At 47.3% G+C, this 20,305-nt stretch overlaps 1 protein-coding gene across 1 annotated transcript; it reads right to left on the reverse strand.

Moving 5' to 3' along the window:
- Nucleotides 1–9,559: 9,559 nt before the first annotated feature.
- Nucleotides 9,560–12,199, reverse strand: LOC138355253 (uncharacterized). The gene is made up of 2 exons (XM_069310119.1): nt 10,803–12,199; nt 9,560–10,694 (listed from the first exon to the last, which is right to left on the reverse strand). Exons 1-2 carry the CDS (start codon nt 12,197–12,199, stop codon nt 9,560–9,562), a joined length of 2,532 nt encoding a protein of 843 aa, XP_069166220.1.
- Between the last annotated feature and the right edge of the window lie 8,106 nt (nt 12,200–20,305).

A 20,305-nucleotide genomic window follows, 5' to 3' on the forward strand; every position in this document is an offset into this window, starting at 1 on the left:
TCCCAGTCAGGCGGAAGCGCTTCGGCACATTCCTTTCCCTTTCATCTGGGGTTCGAGTCTCGTCTGGCGGAGGTGGCTCATCATAACGCCTCTCACTTTCATTTGGGGTTCGAATCTGCGCTAATCTGTGCCTATTATTTGGCGGTCGATCGTGACTAAATATTCTTTCTTTTTGATTTGTGGTGTGTGTGTGTGTGTGTGTGTGTGTTTGTGTGTGTGTGTGTGTGTGTGTGTGTGTGTGTGTGTGTGTGTGTGTGTGTGTGTGTGTGTGTGTGTGTGTGTGTGTTTGTGTGTGTGTGTGTATGTGTGTGTGTGTGTGTGTACTCACCTATATGTACTCACCTATATGTGCTTGCAGGATCGAGCATTGACTCTTGGATCCCGCCTTTCTAGCTATCGGTTGTTTACAGCAATGACTCCTGTCCCATTTCCCTATCATACCTAGTTTTAAAAGTATGAATAGTATTTGCTTCCACAACCTGTTCCCCAAGTGCATTCCATTTTTCTACTACTCTCACGCTAAAAGAAAACTTCCTAACATCTCTGTGACTCATCTGAGTTTCCAGTTTCCACCCATGTCCCCTCGTTCTGTTATTATTACGTGTGAACATTTCATCTATTTCCACTTTGTCAATTCCCCTGAGTATTTTATATGTCCCTATCATATCTCCTCTCTCCCTTCTTTTCTCTAGTGTCGTAAGGTTCAGTTCCTTCAGCCGCTCTTCATATCCCATCCCTCGTAGCTCTGGGACAAGCCTCGTCGCAAACCTCTGAACCTTCTCCAGTTTCTTTATGTGTTTCTTCAGGTGGGGGCTCCATGATGGCGCGGCATACTCTAAGACGGGTCTCACGTAGGCAGTGTAAAGCGCCCTAAAAGCTTCCTCATTTAGGTTTCTGAATGAAGTTCTAATTTTCGCCAGTGTAGAGTACGCTGCTGTCGTTATCCTATTTATATGTGCCTCAGGAGTTAGATTAGGTGTCACATCCACTCCCAGGTCTCTTTCTCGAATCGTTACAGGTAGGCTGTTCCCCTTCATTGTGTACTGTCCCTTTGGTCTCCTGTCACCTGATCCCATTTCCATAACTTTACATTTACTGGTGTTAAACTCCAGTAGCCATTTCCCTGACCATCTCTGCAGCCTGTTTAATTCCTCTTGGAGGATCCTACAATCCTCGTCTGTCACAACTCTTCTCATTAATTTTGCGTCATCTGCAAACATTGACATGTATGATTCCACTCCTGTAAACATATCATTTACGTAAATTAGAAAGAGGATTGGTCCCAGCACCGATCCTTGAGGTACTCCACTTGTTACTGTTCGCCAGTCCGACTTTTCGCCCCTTACCATTACCCTCTGGCTCCTTCCTGTTAGGTAGTTCTTCACCCATACTAGGGCCTTTCCGCTTACTCCTGCCTGCCTCTCAAGTTTGTATAGCAGTCTCATGTGCGGTACCGTATCAAAGGCCTTTTGGCAGTCAAGAAATATGCAGTCTGCCCAGCCTTCTCTGTCCTGCCTTATCCTTGTTACTTTATCATAGAATTCTAAAAGGTTTGTTAGGCATGATTTCCCTGTCCAGAACCCATGTTGGTGCTTGTTTACAAACCCAATGCTCTCCAGGTGCTCAACAAGTCTTAGCCTAATTATTCTTTCAAGTATTTTGCAGGGGATGCTTGTCAGTGATACGGGTCTGTAGTTAAGTGCCTCCTCCCTATCACCCTTTTTGAAAATCGGTACGACATTTGCCTCCTTCCAGCAACTGGGCAATTCTCCCGACATAAGTGACTCATTAAAGATCATTGCCAGAGGCACGCTGAGAGCCTGCGCTGCCTCTTTGAGTATCCACGGTGATACTTTGTCTGGTCCAACAGCTTTATTTGCATCCAGTGTTGTCAACTGTTTCATTACATCCTCTGCTGTCACCTCTATATCCGATAGTCTTTCATCTTGGGTAATCTCTTCTAACAATGGGAGCTGCTCAGGCTCGGTTGTGAACACTCCATGGAATTTTGCATTCAGTACCTCGCAGATTTCCTTGTCGCTTTCTGTATATGCCCCTTCTGTTTTCCTCAGTCTTGTCACTTGGTCATTTACCGACATCTTCCTTCTTATATGGCTATGTAGTAATTTTGGTTGCTTTTTCGCTTTGACTGCAATATCGTTCTCATAATTTCTTTCCGACACTCGTCTTATGTTAATGTAATCATTCCTAGCTCTGTTACATCTAATCCTGTTGTCCTCTGTCCTTTGTCTTCTGTACTTCCTCCACTCCCTCCTGCTTCTCTCCTTTGCTTCCTGACACTGTCTATTAAACCATGGGTTATTATATTCCCTCCTGCTTTTTTCCTTTATTGTTGGAATAAATCTATCTTCAGCCTCCTTGCATTTCAATATGACTTGGTTCATCATACCTTGCACTGTTTTTCCTCTAAGTTCTTCCTCCCACTGCACTTCTCCCAGGTAGTCCCTTCTCCTTCTGTGTGTGTGTGTGTGTGTGTGTGTGTGTGTGTGTGTGTGTGTGTGTATGTGTGTGTGTGTGTGTGTGTGTGTGTGTGTGTGTGTGTGTGTGTGTGTGTGTGTGTGTGTGTGTGTGTGTTGTGTGTGTGTGTGTGTGTGTGTGTGTGTGTGTGTGTGTATGTGTGTTATGAAGGGAGTGTTGCTGGTTGTGTTGTGTTGTTGTTCTTTGTTGCTGTGGCGGTCTGATGTGTTCTTTAGTGTTCTCTAGTGTTCAGTAGTGTTCTCTAGTGTCACACTCCAGGTCACCCGTCACACTCCACTACCCAGTGCTTCTGCTCCTTCCTTTAGTATCCAAGGGGAGATTCCATCCGGGCCTATAGCCTTTGTCACATCCAACACTAGCAAAAGCTTCCTTACATCCCCGCTGGTAATCTCAAACTCCTCTAGTGGTTCCTGGATAACTATTCCCTTTCTTATCTCTGGAACTTCCCCTTGCTCTAATGTGAAGACCTCCTAGAATTTCTTATTCAGTTCCTCACACACTTCCTTGTTGTTTGTAGTGAATCCTTCTGCCCCTATCCTCAATTTTATTACTTGTCCCTTTACTGTTGTTTTTCTCCTTATGTTGTAATATCTCGATCGCGCACTCCATTACTATCACTGACACATTCGTGCAAGCTCCGCTCTTTCTATGGCAATAACGGATGCGTTACCGATCATGTAAGATGTTGACACTCGGGCCGTCATACGAGGTCGTAAACCAGTAAACAAAGGAGAGAGAGAGAGAGAGAGAGAGAGAGAGAGAGAGAGAGAGAGAGAGAGAGAGAGAGAGAGGTAGAGAGAGAGAGAGAGAAAGAGAGAGAGAGAGAGAGAGAGAGAGAGAGAGAGAGAGAGAGAGAGAGAGAGAGAGAGAGAGAGAGAGAGAGAGAGAGAGAGAGAGAGAGAGAGAGAGAGAGAGAGAGAGAGAGAGAGAGCGAGAGAGAGAGTGAGGAAGATTGAGACAGAGCGAGAACGAGAGCGACTGAGGGCGAGGGAGAGTGAGACAGAAAGATAGAAATATTCGTAGTCACAGCCTTCGTATGAGTTACCGAGTAACGCTACCACCACCCTGAGTTACCGGACAGGGGACCGGAGTGAGATTCGTAGGCCGAACAGATGGTATAAACCAACCAGGACAGGTGTAGGGGACAATTGAACTGTACCAGGATCCTGACACTCGAATAATCCTGACCACTTGGGAACTATAGAGTACACAAGAATAAGGCGGGACACACCCAATACTAACACCTCAACACGGGACGGACAGGGAGAGGAGTACTGGATAATTACAGACACTAGGGGCCAGATTCACGAAAGAACTTACGCAAGCACTTACGAACGTGTACATCTTTCCTCAATCTTTGACGGCTTTGGTTACATTTATTAAACAGTTTACAAGCATGAAAACTTGCCAATCAACTGTTGTTATTGTTATAAACAGCCTCCTGGTGCTTCGGAGCTCATTAACTGTTTAATAATTGTAAACAAAGCCGCCAAAGATTGAGAAAAGATGGACAGGTTCGTAAGTGTTTGCGTAAGTGCTTTCGTGAATCTGGCCCTAGGTCACTAGGTTAAAAGGGGGCGGTAGGCCCCATATCACTAAGACAAGGAACCATTAATACACATTTAATAACACTTGACAATATATGACTTCATTTGAATGAGATTAACTCGCTCTCTCTAATCTCATCATAGGTCTAATTTAATCATTCTGTATCTAACACAATTAAAGTTGTTCTTGCAATCTGTTCGTAACTCTCTCACATGCACAAGTATATAATCATATATGTGGGCCTGCGGGCCGCTCGAAGCAACAGCCTGGTGGACCAAACTCTCACAAGTCAAGCCTGGCCTCCGGCCGGGCTTGGGGAGTAGAAGAACTCTCAGAACCCTATCAAGCAGGTATACGTGGGCCTGCGGGCCGCTCCAAGCAACAGCCTGGTGGACCAAACTCTCACAAGTCAAGCCTGGCCTCCGGCCGGGCTTGGGGAGTAGAAGAACTCCCAGAACCCCATCAACCAGGTATATGTGGGCCTGCGGGCCGCTCCAAGCAACAGCCTGGTGGACCAAACTCTCACAAGTCAAGCCTGGCCTCCGGCCGGGCTTGGGGAGTAGAAGAACTCTCAGAACCCTATCAAGCAGGTATACGTGGGCCTGCGGGCCGCTCCAAGCAACAGCCTGGTGGACCAAACTCTCACAAGTCAAGCCTGGCCTCCGGCCGGGCTTGGGGAGTAGAAGAACTCCCAGAACCCCATCAACCAGGTATATGTGGGCCTGCGGGCCGCTCCAAGCAACAGCCTGGTGGACCAAACTCTCACAAGTCAAGCCTGGCCTCGGGCCGGGCTTGGGGAGTAGAAGAACTCCCAGAACCCCATCAAGCAGGTATATGTGGGCCTGCGGGCCGCTCCAAGCAACAGCCTGGAGGACCAAACTCTCACAAGTTAAGCCTGGCCTCGGGCCGGGCTTGGGCAGTAGAAGAACTCCCAGAACCCCATCAACCAGGTATATGTGGGCCTGCGGGCCGCTCCAAGCAACAGCCTGGTGGACCAAACTCTCACAAGTCAAGCCTGGCCTCGGGCCGGGCTTGGGGAGTAGAAGAACTCCCAGAACCCCATCAAGCAGGTATATGTGGGCCTGCGGGCCGCTCCAAGCAACAGCCTGGTGGACCAAACTCTCACAAGTAGTCGGGCAGTAGAAGAACTCCCAGAACCCCATCAACCAATCAAACCAAATCAATCACCATGCTCCATACTCCAGGTCTGCAATACTCAGCAATCTGAGCAATTCACATGCATGAAGTCCAAGGTTGCAGCTGTCAACATTAAGATAAGCTACTCATCTGAAGATACATATTGACCTCTCAGTTCTTAGGAGGATCTTAAACAAAAAATAACTTGTCGAGAGGCTTCAAAGCTTCCCATCTGGATAAGAACTATTTATGAACACCATATTTGGTTTTATTGGCCATTAAAGCACGTCTAATCTACTACAGTTGACTGGAAATCAGAACAGACGTTACTCGTTTAATATATTAAATGGATCGTCTCATTCTCTTGTCTGTTAAGTCGTATTTTCAATGTAGTCGATGAGTTGAGAGGGTTGTTTGGGTTGATACGTTTGTGGGGCCAGATTCACGAAGCAGTTACGAACCTGTTCGTCTTTTCTCAATCTTTGGCGGCTTTGTTTACAATTATTAAACAGTTAATGAGCTCCGAAGCACCAGGAGGCTGTTTATAACAATAACAACAGTTGATTGGCAAGTTTTCATGCTTGTGAACTGTTTAATATATGTAAACAAAGCCGTCAAAGATTGAGGAAAGATGTACACGTTCGCAAGTGCTTGCGTAACTGCTTCGTGAATCTGGCCCCAGGTTCGCAAGTGCTTGCGTAACTGCTTCGTGAATCTGGCCCCAGGTTCGCAAGTGCTTGCGTAACTGCTTCGTGAATCTGGCCCCAGGTCAGATTTAGGCAAAACTTTTTTTTTCTTCCTAAGTGGCAAATGGAGTGAACGGGGTTATCTTGAGTTATCTTGAGATGATTTCGGGGCTTTAGTGTCCCCGCGGCCCGGTCCTCGACCAGGCCTCCACCCCCAGGAAGCAGCCCGTGACAGCTGACTAACACCCAGGTGCCTATTTTACTGCTAGGTAACAGGGGCATAGGGTACAAGAAACTCTGCCCATTGTTTCTCGCCGGCGCCTGGGATCGAACCCGGGACCACAGGATCACGTGTACAGCGTGCTGTCCGCTCGGCCGACCGGCTCCCTTAAGGTGGGTGATCCCTGACATCTAGTACGTTTGTTAAAACAATCTTGGGGATTGAACATTTCCTGTGTCTCATTAGAAAAGAATTTATGTAGTCAAACATTGCATAGTGTCAACACGTGGGCCCCTACAATCACATTCTCACACGTGGGCCCCCATTTGGGATGGGACGGGAGGAAGGAATGGTGGCCAACCACTTGTGGACAGTCGGGGATTGAACGCCGACCTGCATGAAGCGAGACCGTCGCTCTACCGTCCAATCCAAGTAGTTGATCAAAAGATAACAAAAATAATTCGTCAGAAACTCGCAATTGTTTTTATCCGTTAAAACTGATTGTAAATGATAACGGGAGATATTCAGCTCAGCACATTCGTAAGTGGATCTGATTTTGTTACAATACATTGGGTTACCTAGAGCATACCTGCAGCATACCTGCAGCATACCTGGAGCATAACTGGAGAGGGTTCTGGGAGTACTCCTACTCCCCGAACCCGATCCTGAGGCCAGGCTCAACTTGTGATAACTTGGTCCAACAGGCTGTTGCTTGGAGCATTAGTTCCATGAACCCATTGAAATTTTTAGACGGACCTCCTGTTACCATAACAGGAGGTCCTGCTATGCCAACAGGAGGTTATGTCCTGTTATCCCAACTGCTATAACAACAAGTATACTCAATTGTAGTGTGGGTATACTTGCTTCAGTAGTGTGTACTGAAGTAGTGTGTGTGTTGTGTGACTGGAACCAGTAGTGTGACTGGAACCAGTAGTGTGACTGGAACCAGTAGTTGTGTGATTAAAACCACTTTTATGGAGCATAATATGATTCCAGAGTCTTAGACCCATGATGTGACGTGGTTTAGCTGAACCAGAGAAATAACAGAGAACGGGAATCGCTTATATGAAACTCTCCCATACTATTATATATTGTGGGGACGACAATGGTATATTACTTTAACTCGTGGAAACACTTAAACGACTACTTTCACGAAAGCAACACATATACGACCCATAAATATAGCTTGTTATAGAAAAACATGTGAAATAACCATGGAGGACAGGTTGTAGGAGGACAGATTGTAGGAGGACAGGTTGTAGGAGGACAGGTTGTAGAAAGACACGTTATAGGAGGACAGGTTGTAGGAGGACAGATTGTAGGAGGACAGGTTGTAGGAGGACAGGTTGTAGGAGGACAGGTTGTAAGAGGACAGGTTGTAGGAGGACAGGCTGTAGGAGGACAGGTTGTAGCAGGACAGGTCGTAGGAAGGACAGGCTGTAGGAGGACAGATTGTAGGAGGACAGATTGTAGGAGGACAGATTGTAGGAGGACAGGTTGTAGGAGGACAGGCTGTAGGAGGACAGGTTGTAGCAGGACAGGCCGTAGGAAAGACAGGCTGTAGGAGGACAGGTTGTAGGAGGACAAGTTGCACGAGGACAGGTTGTAGGAGGACAGGCTGTAGAAGGACAGGCTGTACGAAGACAGGCTGTATGAGGACAGATTGTAGGAGGACAGATTGTAGGAGGACAGGTTGCAGGAGAACAGACTGTAGGACCGTCAGAGAGCCTATTGACCCATACGAGGCAGCTCCTAGCCATATCCACCCAATCTCATTCATATGTATGTCTGACCTACGCTTCAAACAATCCTACCCCCTATTATGTAAGTCACGAAGAAGTTGTGGTCTACATATGAAGTTCCCCCCCCCCACCCTTCTAACAGTTAAATAAAAATAAAGTGATGACGATGCAGGAATCGAAACGCAAGTCACAGTTAAGCGCTTGTTTCACTGGCCTGAAAAGCCTCACACCAGCAGAAAGTCATTTTCAGAAACGGTAAATTATCTTTTAGAAATGGGAACAACATTGCGAGGTATTACAGTCATATGACTCACGGCTTTGTCGTTCTGGAACCACTGGGGACTTAAAACGGCTGTTTGAGTTGGTCGTTCAGTAGTTCGGCTGTTAACTAGGTCATTGAAGCAAGTGCCTTTGAAGATATAACGCACATAGGTTATCCAGATGGTTGCTAGGCTATAGATATCCATGGCGGCTATATAGCACTTGGGAAGGATAAGGATTTTGGGATGGGACGATTGGAGAAGGAATGGCACTCAACCACTTGGACAGTCGGGGATTGAACACCGACCTGCATAAGGCGAGACCGTCGCTCTACCGTCCAGCTTGCTAGACAGGAGAGAAAAAAAGTCAAATTCATCTCCTGCATAAGATGCAAAATAAGGTTGTAAATCATTTACTTAGTGCTAGAGTTGTGAACAAATGGAAGGAACTGACTAGTGTCATGACGAAGAGAGATTCCACAATCTTCTTCACAAAAAGACAAATAACCAGTCTATTGACAGCTAAGAACCGGATCACAAGAGATGAGTCTCAACCTTCACAAGCACAAGGTGAGCAGCAGCTACATCTCCCTTGCTTGCATGCTTGCAACAAGAAAAAAGAGACGTACTCTAAACCTTTATACTTAAGATCATCCAAGGAACACAAGTGAGGGAGTTTCCCAGTGTCTCTGGTGGTGTGCAACTCTTTGCAATAATGCAGAAGGATGACCCGGTATATTCAGCAGGTTGCACGCAGCAGGGAGTGCCCCCTAGGGGGGGCCCTTGCAACACGTCATGGCAGCAGACTGGGGGTCACAATGCTCCGAGACATTCACAGCTGGAAATGTTGAGTCTACCATTAAAAATGGCGCGGGTTAGAACAAGTGTATCACCAACCTCCCACTCCTCGCTCCCAGAGCATTATTTCCTGCCAACTCACAGGGGTACTATGTACCTAGGGTACAGTGTACCTAGGGTACAGTGTACCTAGGGTACTGTGTACCTAGGGTACAGTGTACCTAGGATACAGTGTACCTAGGGTACAGTGTACCTAGGGTACAGTGTACCTAGGGTACAGTGTACCTAGGGTACAGTGTACCTAGGGTACAGTGTACCTAGGTTACAGTGACCCAGCGACACAGAACGTCAGTTTGTAGCCGACTCCAGGAGCCTCCAGGAGTACAGAACACATATGTAACCAGAGGTTACAGCCTGAGACATAGAGAGCAGTTAGGACCTTCCCATAAATGCTACATTTCGCTTAATTTACGATCTTACGAGCTCAAAACCTCGTTACTGGTCCTAATGAGGTTATTCGAGCGAAAGTGACACTAGTAGATAAAAACCGTGCTGTTTTGTACGCTTTCATGATACCGTGTACTGTGTGTGTGGAGGTCATGCCGGCAGGTAACTGAGGGTCAGAGGTCACACCAGTCGGTCACTGAGCGTGACGCAAAGCAGCTTGCGTCACGCAGCGGAGAAGCAAGACTGACGCCATGCGCGCTCAGCACTACCCATAAATCTTGCGTTTCTTAAGGCGTTCCCCATGCAGCGTGGACTACCTGACGGCGATCCTAGCCCAGGCTCCTGGAGAGACGAGATGGCTAGCCTGGGCTCCTGTAGAGACGAGATGGCTAGCCTCAGCTCCTGTAGAGAGCATATGGCTAGCCTGGGCTCCTGTAGAGAGTAGATGGCTAGCCTGGGCTCCTGTAGAGAGTAGATGGCTAGCCTGGGCTCCTGTAGATAGTAGATGGCTAGCTTGGGCTCCTGTAGAGAGCAGATGGCTAGCCTGGGCTCCTGTAGAGAGCAGATGGCTAGCCTGGGCTCCTGTAGAGAGTAGATGGCTAGTCTGGGCTCCTGTAGAGAGTAGATGGCTAGTCTGGGCTCCTGTAGAGAGTAGATGGCTAGTCTGGGCTCCTGTAGAGAGTAGATGGCTAGCCTGGGCTCCTGTAGAGAGTAGATGGCTAGCCAGGGCTCCTGTAGAGAGTAGATGGCTAGCCTGGGCTCCTGTAGAGAGGAGATGGCTAGTCTGGGCTCCTGTAGAGAGTAGATGGCTAGCCAGGGCTCCTGTAGAGAGTAGATGGCTAGCCTGGGCTCCTGTAGAGAGTAGATGGCTAGTCTGGGCTCCTGTAGAGAGTAGATGGCTAGCCTGGGCTCCTGTAGAGAGTAGATGGCTAGCCTGGGCTTCTGTAGAGAGATGGCTAGCCAGGGCTCCTGTAGAGAGATGGCTAGCCTGGGCTCCTGTAGAGAGTAGATGGCTAGCCTGGGCTCCTGTAGAGAGCAGATGGCTAGCCTGGGCTCCTGTAGAGAGTAGATGGCTAGCCTGGGCTCCTGTAGAGAGCATATGGCTAGCCTGGGCTCCTGTAGAGAGATGGCTAGCCTGGGCTTCTGTAGAGAGATGGGTAGCCAGGGCTCCTGTAGAGAGATGGCTAGCCTGGGCTTCTGTAGAGAGATGGCTAGCCAGGGCTCCTGTAGAGAGATGGCTAGCCTGGGCTTCTGTAGAGAGATGGCTAGCCAGGGCTCCTGTAGAGAGATGGCTAGCCTGGGCTCCTGTAGAGAGCAGATGGCTAGCCTGGGCTCCTGTAGAGAGCAGATGGCTAGCCTGGACTCCTGTAGAGAGATGGCTAGCCTGGGCTTCTGTTGAGAGATGGCTAGTCAGGGCTCCTGTAGAGAGATGGCTAGCCAGTGCTCCTGTAGAGAGATGGCTAGCCTGGGCTCCTGTAGAGAGCAGATGGCTAGCCTGGGCTCCTGTAGAGAGCAGATGGCTAGCCTGGGCTCCTGTAGAGAGATGGCTAGCCTGGGCTCCTGTAGAGAGATGGCTAGCCTGGGCTCCTGTAGAGAGCAGATGGCTAGCCTGGGCTCCTGTAGAGAGATGGCTAGCCTGGGCTCCTGTAGAGAGTAGATGGCTAGCCTGGGCTCCTGTAGAGAGTAGATGGCTAGCCTGGGCTCCTGTAGAGAGATAGCTAGCCTGGTCTCCTGTAGAGAGTAGATGGCTAGCCTGGGCTCCTGTAGAGAGCAGATGGCTAGCCTGGGCTCCTGTAGAGAGATGGCTAGCCTGGGCTCCTGTAGAGAGTAGATGGCTAGTCTGGGCTCCTGTAGAGAGGAGATGGCTAGTCTGGGCTCCTGTAGAGAGTAGATGGCTAGTCTGGGCTCCTGTAGAGAGTAGATGGCTAGTCTGGGCTCCTGTAGAGAGTAGATGGCTAGCCTGGGCTCCTGTAGAGAGTAGATGGCTAGCCTGGGCTCCTGTAGAGAGTAGATGGCTAGCCTGGGCTCCTGTAGAGAGCAGATGGCTAGCCTGGACTCCTGTAGAGAGATGGCTAGCCTGGGCTCCTGTAGAGAGTAGATGGCTAGTCTGGGCTCCTGTAGAGAGGAGATGGCTAGCCTGGGCTCCTGTAGAGAGATGGCTAGCCTGGGCTCCTGTAGAGAGTAGATGGCTAGCCTGGGCTCCTGTAGAGAGCAGATGGCTAGCCTGGGCTCCTGTAGAGAGCAGATGGCTAGCCTGGGCTCCTGTAGAGAGATGGCTATCCTGGGCTCCTGTAGAGAGATGGCTAGCCTGGGCTCCTGTAGAGAGCAGATGGGTAGCCAGGGCTCCTGTAGAGAGATGGCTAGCCTGGGCTCCTGTAGAGAGGAGATGGCTAGCGTGGGCTCCTGTAGAGAGCAGATGGCTAGCCTGGGCTCCTGTAGAGAGTAGATGGCTAGTCTGGGCTCCTGTAGAGAGGAGATGGCTAGCCTGGGCTCCTGTAGAGAGCAGATGGCTAGCCTGGACTCCTGTAGAGAGATGGCTAGCCTGGACTCCTGTAGAGAGATGGCTAGCCTGGGCTCCTGTAGAGAGATGGCTAGCCTGGGCTCCTGTAGAGAGATGGCTAGCCTGGACTCCTGTAGAGAGATGGCTAGCCTGGACTCCTGTAGAGAGATGGCTAGCCTGGGCTCCTGTAGAGAGATGGCTAGCCTGGGCTCCTGTAGAGAGATGGCTAGCCTGGGCTCCTGTAGAGAGATGGCTAGCCTGGACTCCTGGAGAGAGATGGCTAGCCTGGGCTCCTGTAGAGAGATGGCTAGCCTGGACTCCTGTAGAGAGATGGCTAGCCTGAACATACTAGGCAATATCATAATGAACTGTTATTGTCTCATAATGAACTGTTATTGTCTCAAGATGAACTGTTATTGTCTCATAATGAACTGTTATTGTCTCATAATGAACTGTTATTGTCTCATAATGAACTGTTATTGTCTCATAATGAACTGTTATTGTCTCATAATGAACTGTTTTTGTCTCAAGATGAACTATTTTTGTCTCATGATGAACTTATTGGGCCAGAGACAAACAGCTCATGCCAGGTGCTTTCTGTTGCTCAAGAAGCGAAAGTGAAGCCATATTCTGGGGTCAGGTGAAAGTATGGAGGCATTGTGGGTAGTGGGGGGAGTGGGGGGGATGGGGAGGGACGTGGGGAAGGGTGGGAAGGTAGGGACGGGACGTGGGGAAGGGAGGGAAGACAGGGGAAAGGGGGAAATTGGTTGGGGAAATGGATAGAGAAAGGATAGTTAGACACAGTAATTTCAGAAGTACTCTATCGCCATTATTTTAGTGTTGTTGACACCAGTTTTCTCTATATAATGATTGACACCATCCCCCTCTCCCCGCCACCACTAAGACTGTTGGTTGCTGTCTTAACCAAGCTGGAACCACTGACAGCAATGGTGATAAACGCAGAACTGGTCTTTATGAGACGACAAGCTCCGATGAACAAGAGGCACGTCCTCGTCAAACTCCATTTTCTCATATTACTCTCGTTTCAAGCTTCGTTAAACGGTCTCACTCGCAAGCAAAGTTGTTCCTTCGGTGTCTACAACAACGTTGAAGAACTTGACCTCTAACAGGTGCTCTTGGAGTCGGCGTAGCATCTCGCACTCTTGCGTCATCTACGCACGCAAGTGTGGCGTAACTACGCACGCAAGTTTGGCGTAACGCCTTACGGCTCTCAAGTCCGGTTTCTGAATTGGCGAAACATGCTGTTGCATAAATGTAAAGTAGCCTTTACCATGCGCTTCGTGTGATAGAGAAGTCAAAGATGACGCTGCGAACGTAGAGAAAACTGTCAATTGGTGTATTATCTGTTATCAGTAAGTTACATAGAAGGAGTTTATCTCGTTCTTGTCGATGACTGAGTGTTTTATTTGTGTTCTGGGGCTAAATCAAGTGAAAATCTGCTTAATTATTTGCTTCTTTGTACTCCAGAGTGGAGATTAGATGCTTGAGATGTGACAGAACACTTGTTAGATATTAGACAGAACATCGGTTCCTCTTTAACCGTCCTCTCTACAGTGTCAACACTGACACTGTAGTGTCCTAGTGTAGTGTAGTCACCAGTCCTCTCCCATGCAGAATGTTTGACAACATTTCCAACAATCATTCGAGTCTTAGTTCGTGTGAAAACTCTGCTGTGCTTTTCAGCTTTTTCCTACATATTTTCAGTGCTGAATTCCGTTTCTCATCGCATAATGACGGCGTTAGAGTATGTTTCCCACACATAAATATCCGTGTTTCTACAAGAGGATATTTCGCAACGACACGAATGGACCACAATTGATCAAGTCAAAAGAGCTGACCTCTGGAACGTGACCTTTGGAGGTTAAAATACACATTGTTAAGCATCGGATTTGCACCTGTGGGTTAGGACCCGACAAACACGGCTGAAACACGATACACACTTACACACACACACTCAAACACAGCAGACACACACCCACACACACACATACAAAGATAAACTGTTTAACACTGGTGGGACGCGAACAAGGGGACACAGGTGGAAACTGAGTACCCAAATGAGCCACAGGGACGTTAGAAAGAACTTTTTCAGTATCAGAGTAGTTAACAGATGGAATGCATTCGGAAGTGATGTGGTGGAGGCTGACTCCATACACAGTTTCAAATGTAGATATGATAGAGCCCAGTAGGCTCAGGAACCTGTACACCTGTTGATTGACAGTTGAGAGGCGGGACCAAAGAGCCAGAGCTCAACCCCCGCAAGCACAACTAGTTAAGTACACACACACACGACATGCCCGGAAGGAATTACAAACAAAATTAATAACAATAAATACATAAGAAGAGTGACTTGCAAAGTAGGGCGTGAGGGTGTGAGGGAGGGGCGTGGGGGTGTGAGGGAGGGGCGTGGGGGTGTAAGAGAGGGGCGTGGGGGTGTGAGGGAGGGGCGTGGGGGTGTGAGGGAGGGGCGTGGGGGTGTGAGGGAGGGGGGTAGGGGTGTGAGGGAGGGGCGTGGGGGTGTAAGAGAGGGGCGTTGGGGTGTGAGGGAGGGGCGTGGGGGTGTAAGAGAGGTGCGTGGGGGGTGTGTGGGAGGGGGGTAGGGGTGCATGAGAGGGGGTGGAGGGGTAGTACAGGAGAGGGCGTGGGGTGGGGGGTTGTGACAGGTAAGAGGTGCAGGCCGCCGTAAGCGTCAGTGGGAAGATTCAGCGTTGCGTAATACCCAGCTGATGGAAATTATTTGCATTAATGTCACAAAGAATGGGTTTCAACACCATCATCTCTGACAGTGAACTACGGACTCCTCCCTATTCGTCATCATTACCTTGCACGTAACCACACACGCACACGAACGCACGCATAACCCCCCACTCCCGTAAACATAGATTATTTGCACTAAACGAAAATATATTTGAATCCACAAACACATAAAACCCAACACATACGCGCAAAACACACAAACCCACAAATCCACGTGTACAGAGCAGGAAAACCACTCACAGAGTTCCTCTCTAATATTGGTCTATACGACTCTCTTCCACTTGTGCCAACTTTCACCCCATGTTGCTTTGTAGGTGGTCATTTGAACTTTAACCTCTATCTCACCCTCTAGTTTCTTCCTTATTTCCCTCTAGTTCGTTCCCTATTTTCCTCTTGTTCCTTTCCTATTTCCCGCTTGTTCCTTCCCTATTTCCCTATTATTAATATCATTATGCAGCTGCCATTTAGCTGAGACAAATTTCACACTAATGTTGGGGCGCTGAACTACATCTGTCTTTTCTCTGTCTCTTTGTCTTATAAAAATAGCATAGTCCACCAATGGCGTGTAGGTGGTCCGCCGGTGAGAGGAGCCTAGCGGTCTGAAATATTTAAATATATAATAGTTGCCCCTTTGCTTTGACAAAAGGGCGCGGCTTGAGAAAACTTTACAAGCAGTGGATGGATTGTCTGTTTTATGCAAATATGGCTCATGCTGTGGTCCTTATGGCTCATTCTGTGGCTCTATGGCTCATCCTGTGCCCTATGGCTCATGCTGTGTCCCATTGGCTCATGCTGTGGCTGCTGCTACGAGGAATGCTATACGCCAAGTGGATTATTGGCCGACTGCGCGTCAAATTGAGGAAAAAACCAGTTTTATTCTTCATGTTGACTGCTACATATTCACTGACGCAATGACGCGCAAACGAACGCACGCATACACGAAGGGTATATCACTGAGGTGTTAAATATATCAATATTAAATTGAACACGAAACAAACAATACACTCTCCACGTATTCGTTTAAATTCAGGAAGGACCTGGGTAAATACTGGCTGGAAAATATGATAAATGGAGCAGATTATCAGGTAACATAATAACCGTGGAATTATCGGGTGGGTATAATTAAGAGCTGCCTAGAATGGGCCTAAAGGCATTTTGCAGTTTCATGTGTTTTTATGTTCTTATAAACACTATGATATCTAATTGGGGCTATGGTAGATACGAAACATGGGTGTTTCTCATCTGGTAAACTGCCGTTCTTAATAAAATACTGTGGGCTGAAAAATCGGTTTTCAGAGAAGATGGATGCTGGACTCGGCCCAGTAAGAGCTGGAGGTTGGACTGGCTGCGTTATACTCTCTACACAGAGCAAATATTTGATCTCCAGGAATGTATATAGCGAGAAGATGCGTGTTAAGGAAGATGGAAGTTCGTGCTTAGCGTTGGCGGCTCTTTTAAGACAAGCGGCGTTGGACTTTCTACATAGAGTGAGCGTCGGCTTCTCATGGGACTGAGAACATTCATATCAGCGAGAGAAATCCAAGAGGAATAACCGAGGATGCGTTGTGATCGTGGCTGAAAGTCTGAAGCGGAGAAAGTCAGCAAAGCTTGTCATGCAGACATTATTATCGGCCAAGTCTTACTGGCTGGTCGTGGGGACCCAAGACAAGGTAACCCAGCCACCTTGTATAACACGGGACTTGACATTTAGCAGTTGATAATTGATGTCAGCGCTGGCAGCTGACAATTGATGTCAGCGCTGGCAGCTGATAATTGATGTCAGCGCTGGCAGCTGACAATTGATGCCATATTTGCTTCTGGTGATTCAGATGTGCACATACACAAACCTAAAGGACATTATTATTTGAAAACAACATTAAGTTGGCAATGTTTACAAATATATTGAATTTTTCTGTGCATTAAAATATTATTCAATATTAGATACACTGAATGATTTAGGTACTGTTTCAGGTTTATCTCGCACACACACACACACACACACACACACACACACACACACACACACACACACACACACACACACACACACACACACACACAGAGCTGATATTTGATATTTTGATATATATACACACACACACATATATGTATATGTATATATATATATATATATATATATATATATATATATATATATATATATATATATATATATATATATATATATCGTACCTAATAGCCAGAATGCACTTCTCAGCCTACTATGCAAGGCCCGATTTGCCTAATAAGCCAAGTTTTCCTGAATTAATATATTTTCTCTAATTTTTTTCTTATGAAATGATAAAGCTACCCATTTCATTATGTATGAGATCAATTTTTTTTATTGGAGTTAAAATTAACGTAGATATATGACCGAACCTAACCAACCCTACCTAACCTAACCTAACCTATCTTTATAGGTTAGGTTAGGTTAGGTAGCCGAAAAAGTTAGGTTAGGTTAGGTTAGGTAGGTTAGGTAGTCGAAAAATAATTAATTCATGAAAACTTGGCTTATTAGGCAAATCGGGCCTTGCATAGTAGGCAGAGAAGTGCGTTCTGGCTACTAGGTACGACATATATATATATATATATATATATATATATATATATATATATATATATATATATATATATATATATATATATATATATATATTTATATATATGTATATATATGTATATATATATATATATATATATATATATATACATATATATATATATATATATATATATATATATATATATATATATATATATTATATATATATATATATATATATATATATATATATATATATATATATATATATATATATATATATATATATATATTAGTATATTTTGGTAGCAGTCTTTCCTGTAGACATATATTATTAAATATGACCGAAAAAGTAAGATTAATAATTCTAACACGAATTTTTTCAATATTTCTTATGTTTCTTTTCACTGGCGGTGGTAATTGAAAAATCAATTCTCCAAAATTCATTTTTATTTCTAGTCTGACGCGACACTTGAACGCGTTTCGTAATAACTTATTACATTTTCAAAGACTGCAGTTTACACACACACAACTATAACCTGCAAACATTAAACAGAGTTTAAACAGCTTTCATTTTATACCTGCATTTGGGTGAGGTGATATGTTACAACAGTTTTGGATGAGGTGAAAACAAACTTTCAACACAAGACAGAACATGAAACAATGGGTATAATATTGGGTAAGTTAAAGGGAAGAATGGAAGTAACTGCAAAGGGCCTATTGGCCCATATTTCTTGATGCTTCTATATTGGTGCGGAGTCTTGAAGTGGGTAGAATATAGTTGTGCATTAATTGGCTGTTGATTGCTGGTGTTGACTTCTTAATGTGTAGTGCCTCGCAGATATCAAGCCGCCTGCTATCGCTGTATCTATCAATGATTTCCGTGTTTTTTGTTAAGACTTCTCTGGTGATGGTCTGGTTGTGGGAAGAGATTATATGTTCCTTAATGGAGTCCTGTTGCTTATGCATCGTTAATCGGCTAGAAAGAGACGTTGTTGTCTTGCCTATATACTGAGATCTTTGGGGCTGATAGTCCCTATGTGGGTATGTGAAGGCATAGACGACGTTGGTTTCTTTCAAGGCGTGTTGTTTGGTGTCTGGAGAGTTCCTCATGAGTAGGATGGCCGTTTTCTTGTTTTTTTAGTAAATTGTTAATTGTATCTTCTGATTTGTGTCTGTAGAGATAACGTTCCTATTAATAATATCTTTCAGGACCCTTTCCTCCGTTTTATGAGCCGTCGAAAAGAAGTTCCTGTAAAATTGTCTAATAGTGGGTACAAGTGTTGTGTTAGTTGACTTCAGTGGTTAGAGATTGCCTGTTCTCCCTTCGGACACGGCGTCACGTGCTGCTCGCTCCGACACGTGCAGCACCATCCGACACGTGCAGCACCATCCGACACGTGCTGCACCATCCGACACGTGCAGCACCATACGACACGTGCTGCACCATCCGACACGTGCTGCACCATCCGACACGTGCTGTACCATCCGACACGTGCAGCACCACCCGAGACGTGCTGCACCATCCGACACGTGCTGTACCATTCGACACGTGCTGTACCATCCGACACGTGCAGCACCATCCGACACGTGCTGCACCATTCGACACGTGCTGCACCATTCGACACGTGCAGCACCATCCGACACGTGCTGCACCATCCGACACGTGCTGCACCATCCGACACGTGCTGTACCATTCGACACGTGCTGCACCATCCGACACGTGCTGCACCATCCGACACGTGCTGTACCATTCGACACGTGCTGCACCATCCGACACGTGCTGCACCATCCAACACGTGCTGCACCATCCGACACGTGCTGTACCATTCGACACGTGCTGCACCATCCGACACGTGCTGCACCATCCGACACGTGCTGCACCATCCGACACGTGCTGCACCATCCGACACGTGCTGCACCATCCAACACGTGCTGCACCATCCGACACGTGCTGCACCATCCGACACGTGCTGTACCATCCGACACGTGCTGTACCATTCGACACGTGCTGCACCATCCGACACGTGCTGCACCATTCGACACGTGCTGCACCATCCGACACGTGCTGTACCATTCGACACGTGCTGCACCATCCGACACGTGCTGCACCATTCGACACGTGCTGCACCATCCGACACGTGCTGCACCATCCGACACGTGCTGTACCATTCGACACGTGCTGTACCATCCGACACGTGCAGCACCATTCGACACGTGCTGCACCATCCGACACGTGCTGCACCATTCGACACGTGCTGCACCATCCGACACGTGCTGCACCATTCGACACGTGCTGCACCATCCGACACGTGCTGCACCATCCGACACGTGCTGCACCATTCGACACGTGCTGCACCATCCGACACGTGCTGTACCATCCGACACGTGCAGCACCATCCGACACGTGCTGCACCATCCGACACGTGCTGCACCATTCGACACGTGCTGCACCATCCGACACGTGCTGCACCATCCGACACGTGCTGCACCATTCGACACGTGCTGCACCATCCGACACGTGCTGCACCATCCGACACGTGCTGCACCATCCGACACGTGCTGTACCATCCGACACGTGCAGCACCATTCGACACGTGCAGCACCATCCGACACGTGCAGCACCATCCGACACGTGCAGCACCATCCGACACGTGCAGCACCATCCGACACGTGCAGCACCATCCGACACGTGCTGCTCGCTCCGACACGGCGTCTGCCCCGAAAAACACTGAATTCATCCCCCCGTAAACCGGTTGAAGGTCGAGCACATCATTCCCTCTGCCTTCACTTCCATCATTCACCGTGAAAGCAGCACATTCTGACGTGTTGCCGCTGGTTCATCACTTGCAGAATTTCCAGTTCTCTCAGACAAGTTTTTCTCTGCGTGTAGTGTAGATCATTCTCAATAAGTATATTAGTGGCTAACTTGGGGGGGCCGGGGTTCGAGTCTCGAGTAGGGCGGAGCGCTGGTAACACAGTTCTGTAACTCTACGCTTCGGAGGTTCGTGATAATTAGCACGAACTCTGTGTAATGGCCACAGATAATAATAATGTGTAATGGTATTGTTGTAATAAGGAGCCCGCGCATGTGAAATGAAAGTAATGACCTTTCGCTCCTTTCTGAACCATTATGTGGCCACGTTTC

Source organism: Procambarus clarkii, chromosome 6 (assembly GCF_040958095.1).
Source record: "Procambarus clarkii isolate CNS0578487 chromosome 6, FALCON_Pclarkii_2.0, whole genome shotgun sequence".
NCBI lineage: Eukaryota > Metazoa > Arthropoda > Malacostraca > Decapoda > Cambaridae > Procambarus > Procambarus clarkii.

Bases quoted from the DNA above. Each gene is read 5' to 3' on its own strand.
- LOC138355253 (XM_069310119.1), bottom strand. From the start codon at position 12,199: ATGATATTGCCTAGTATGTTCAGGCTAGCCATCTCTCTACAGGAGTCC. The intron at 10,695-10,802 runs GCTAGCCATCTC...ACAGGAGTCCAG, and splicing joins TGCTCTCTACAGGAGCCCAG to GCTAGCCATCTGCTCTCTAC.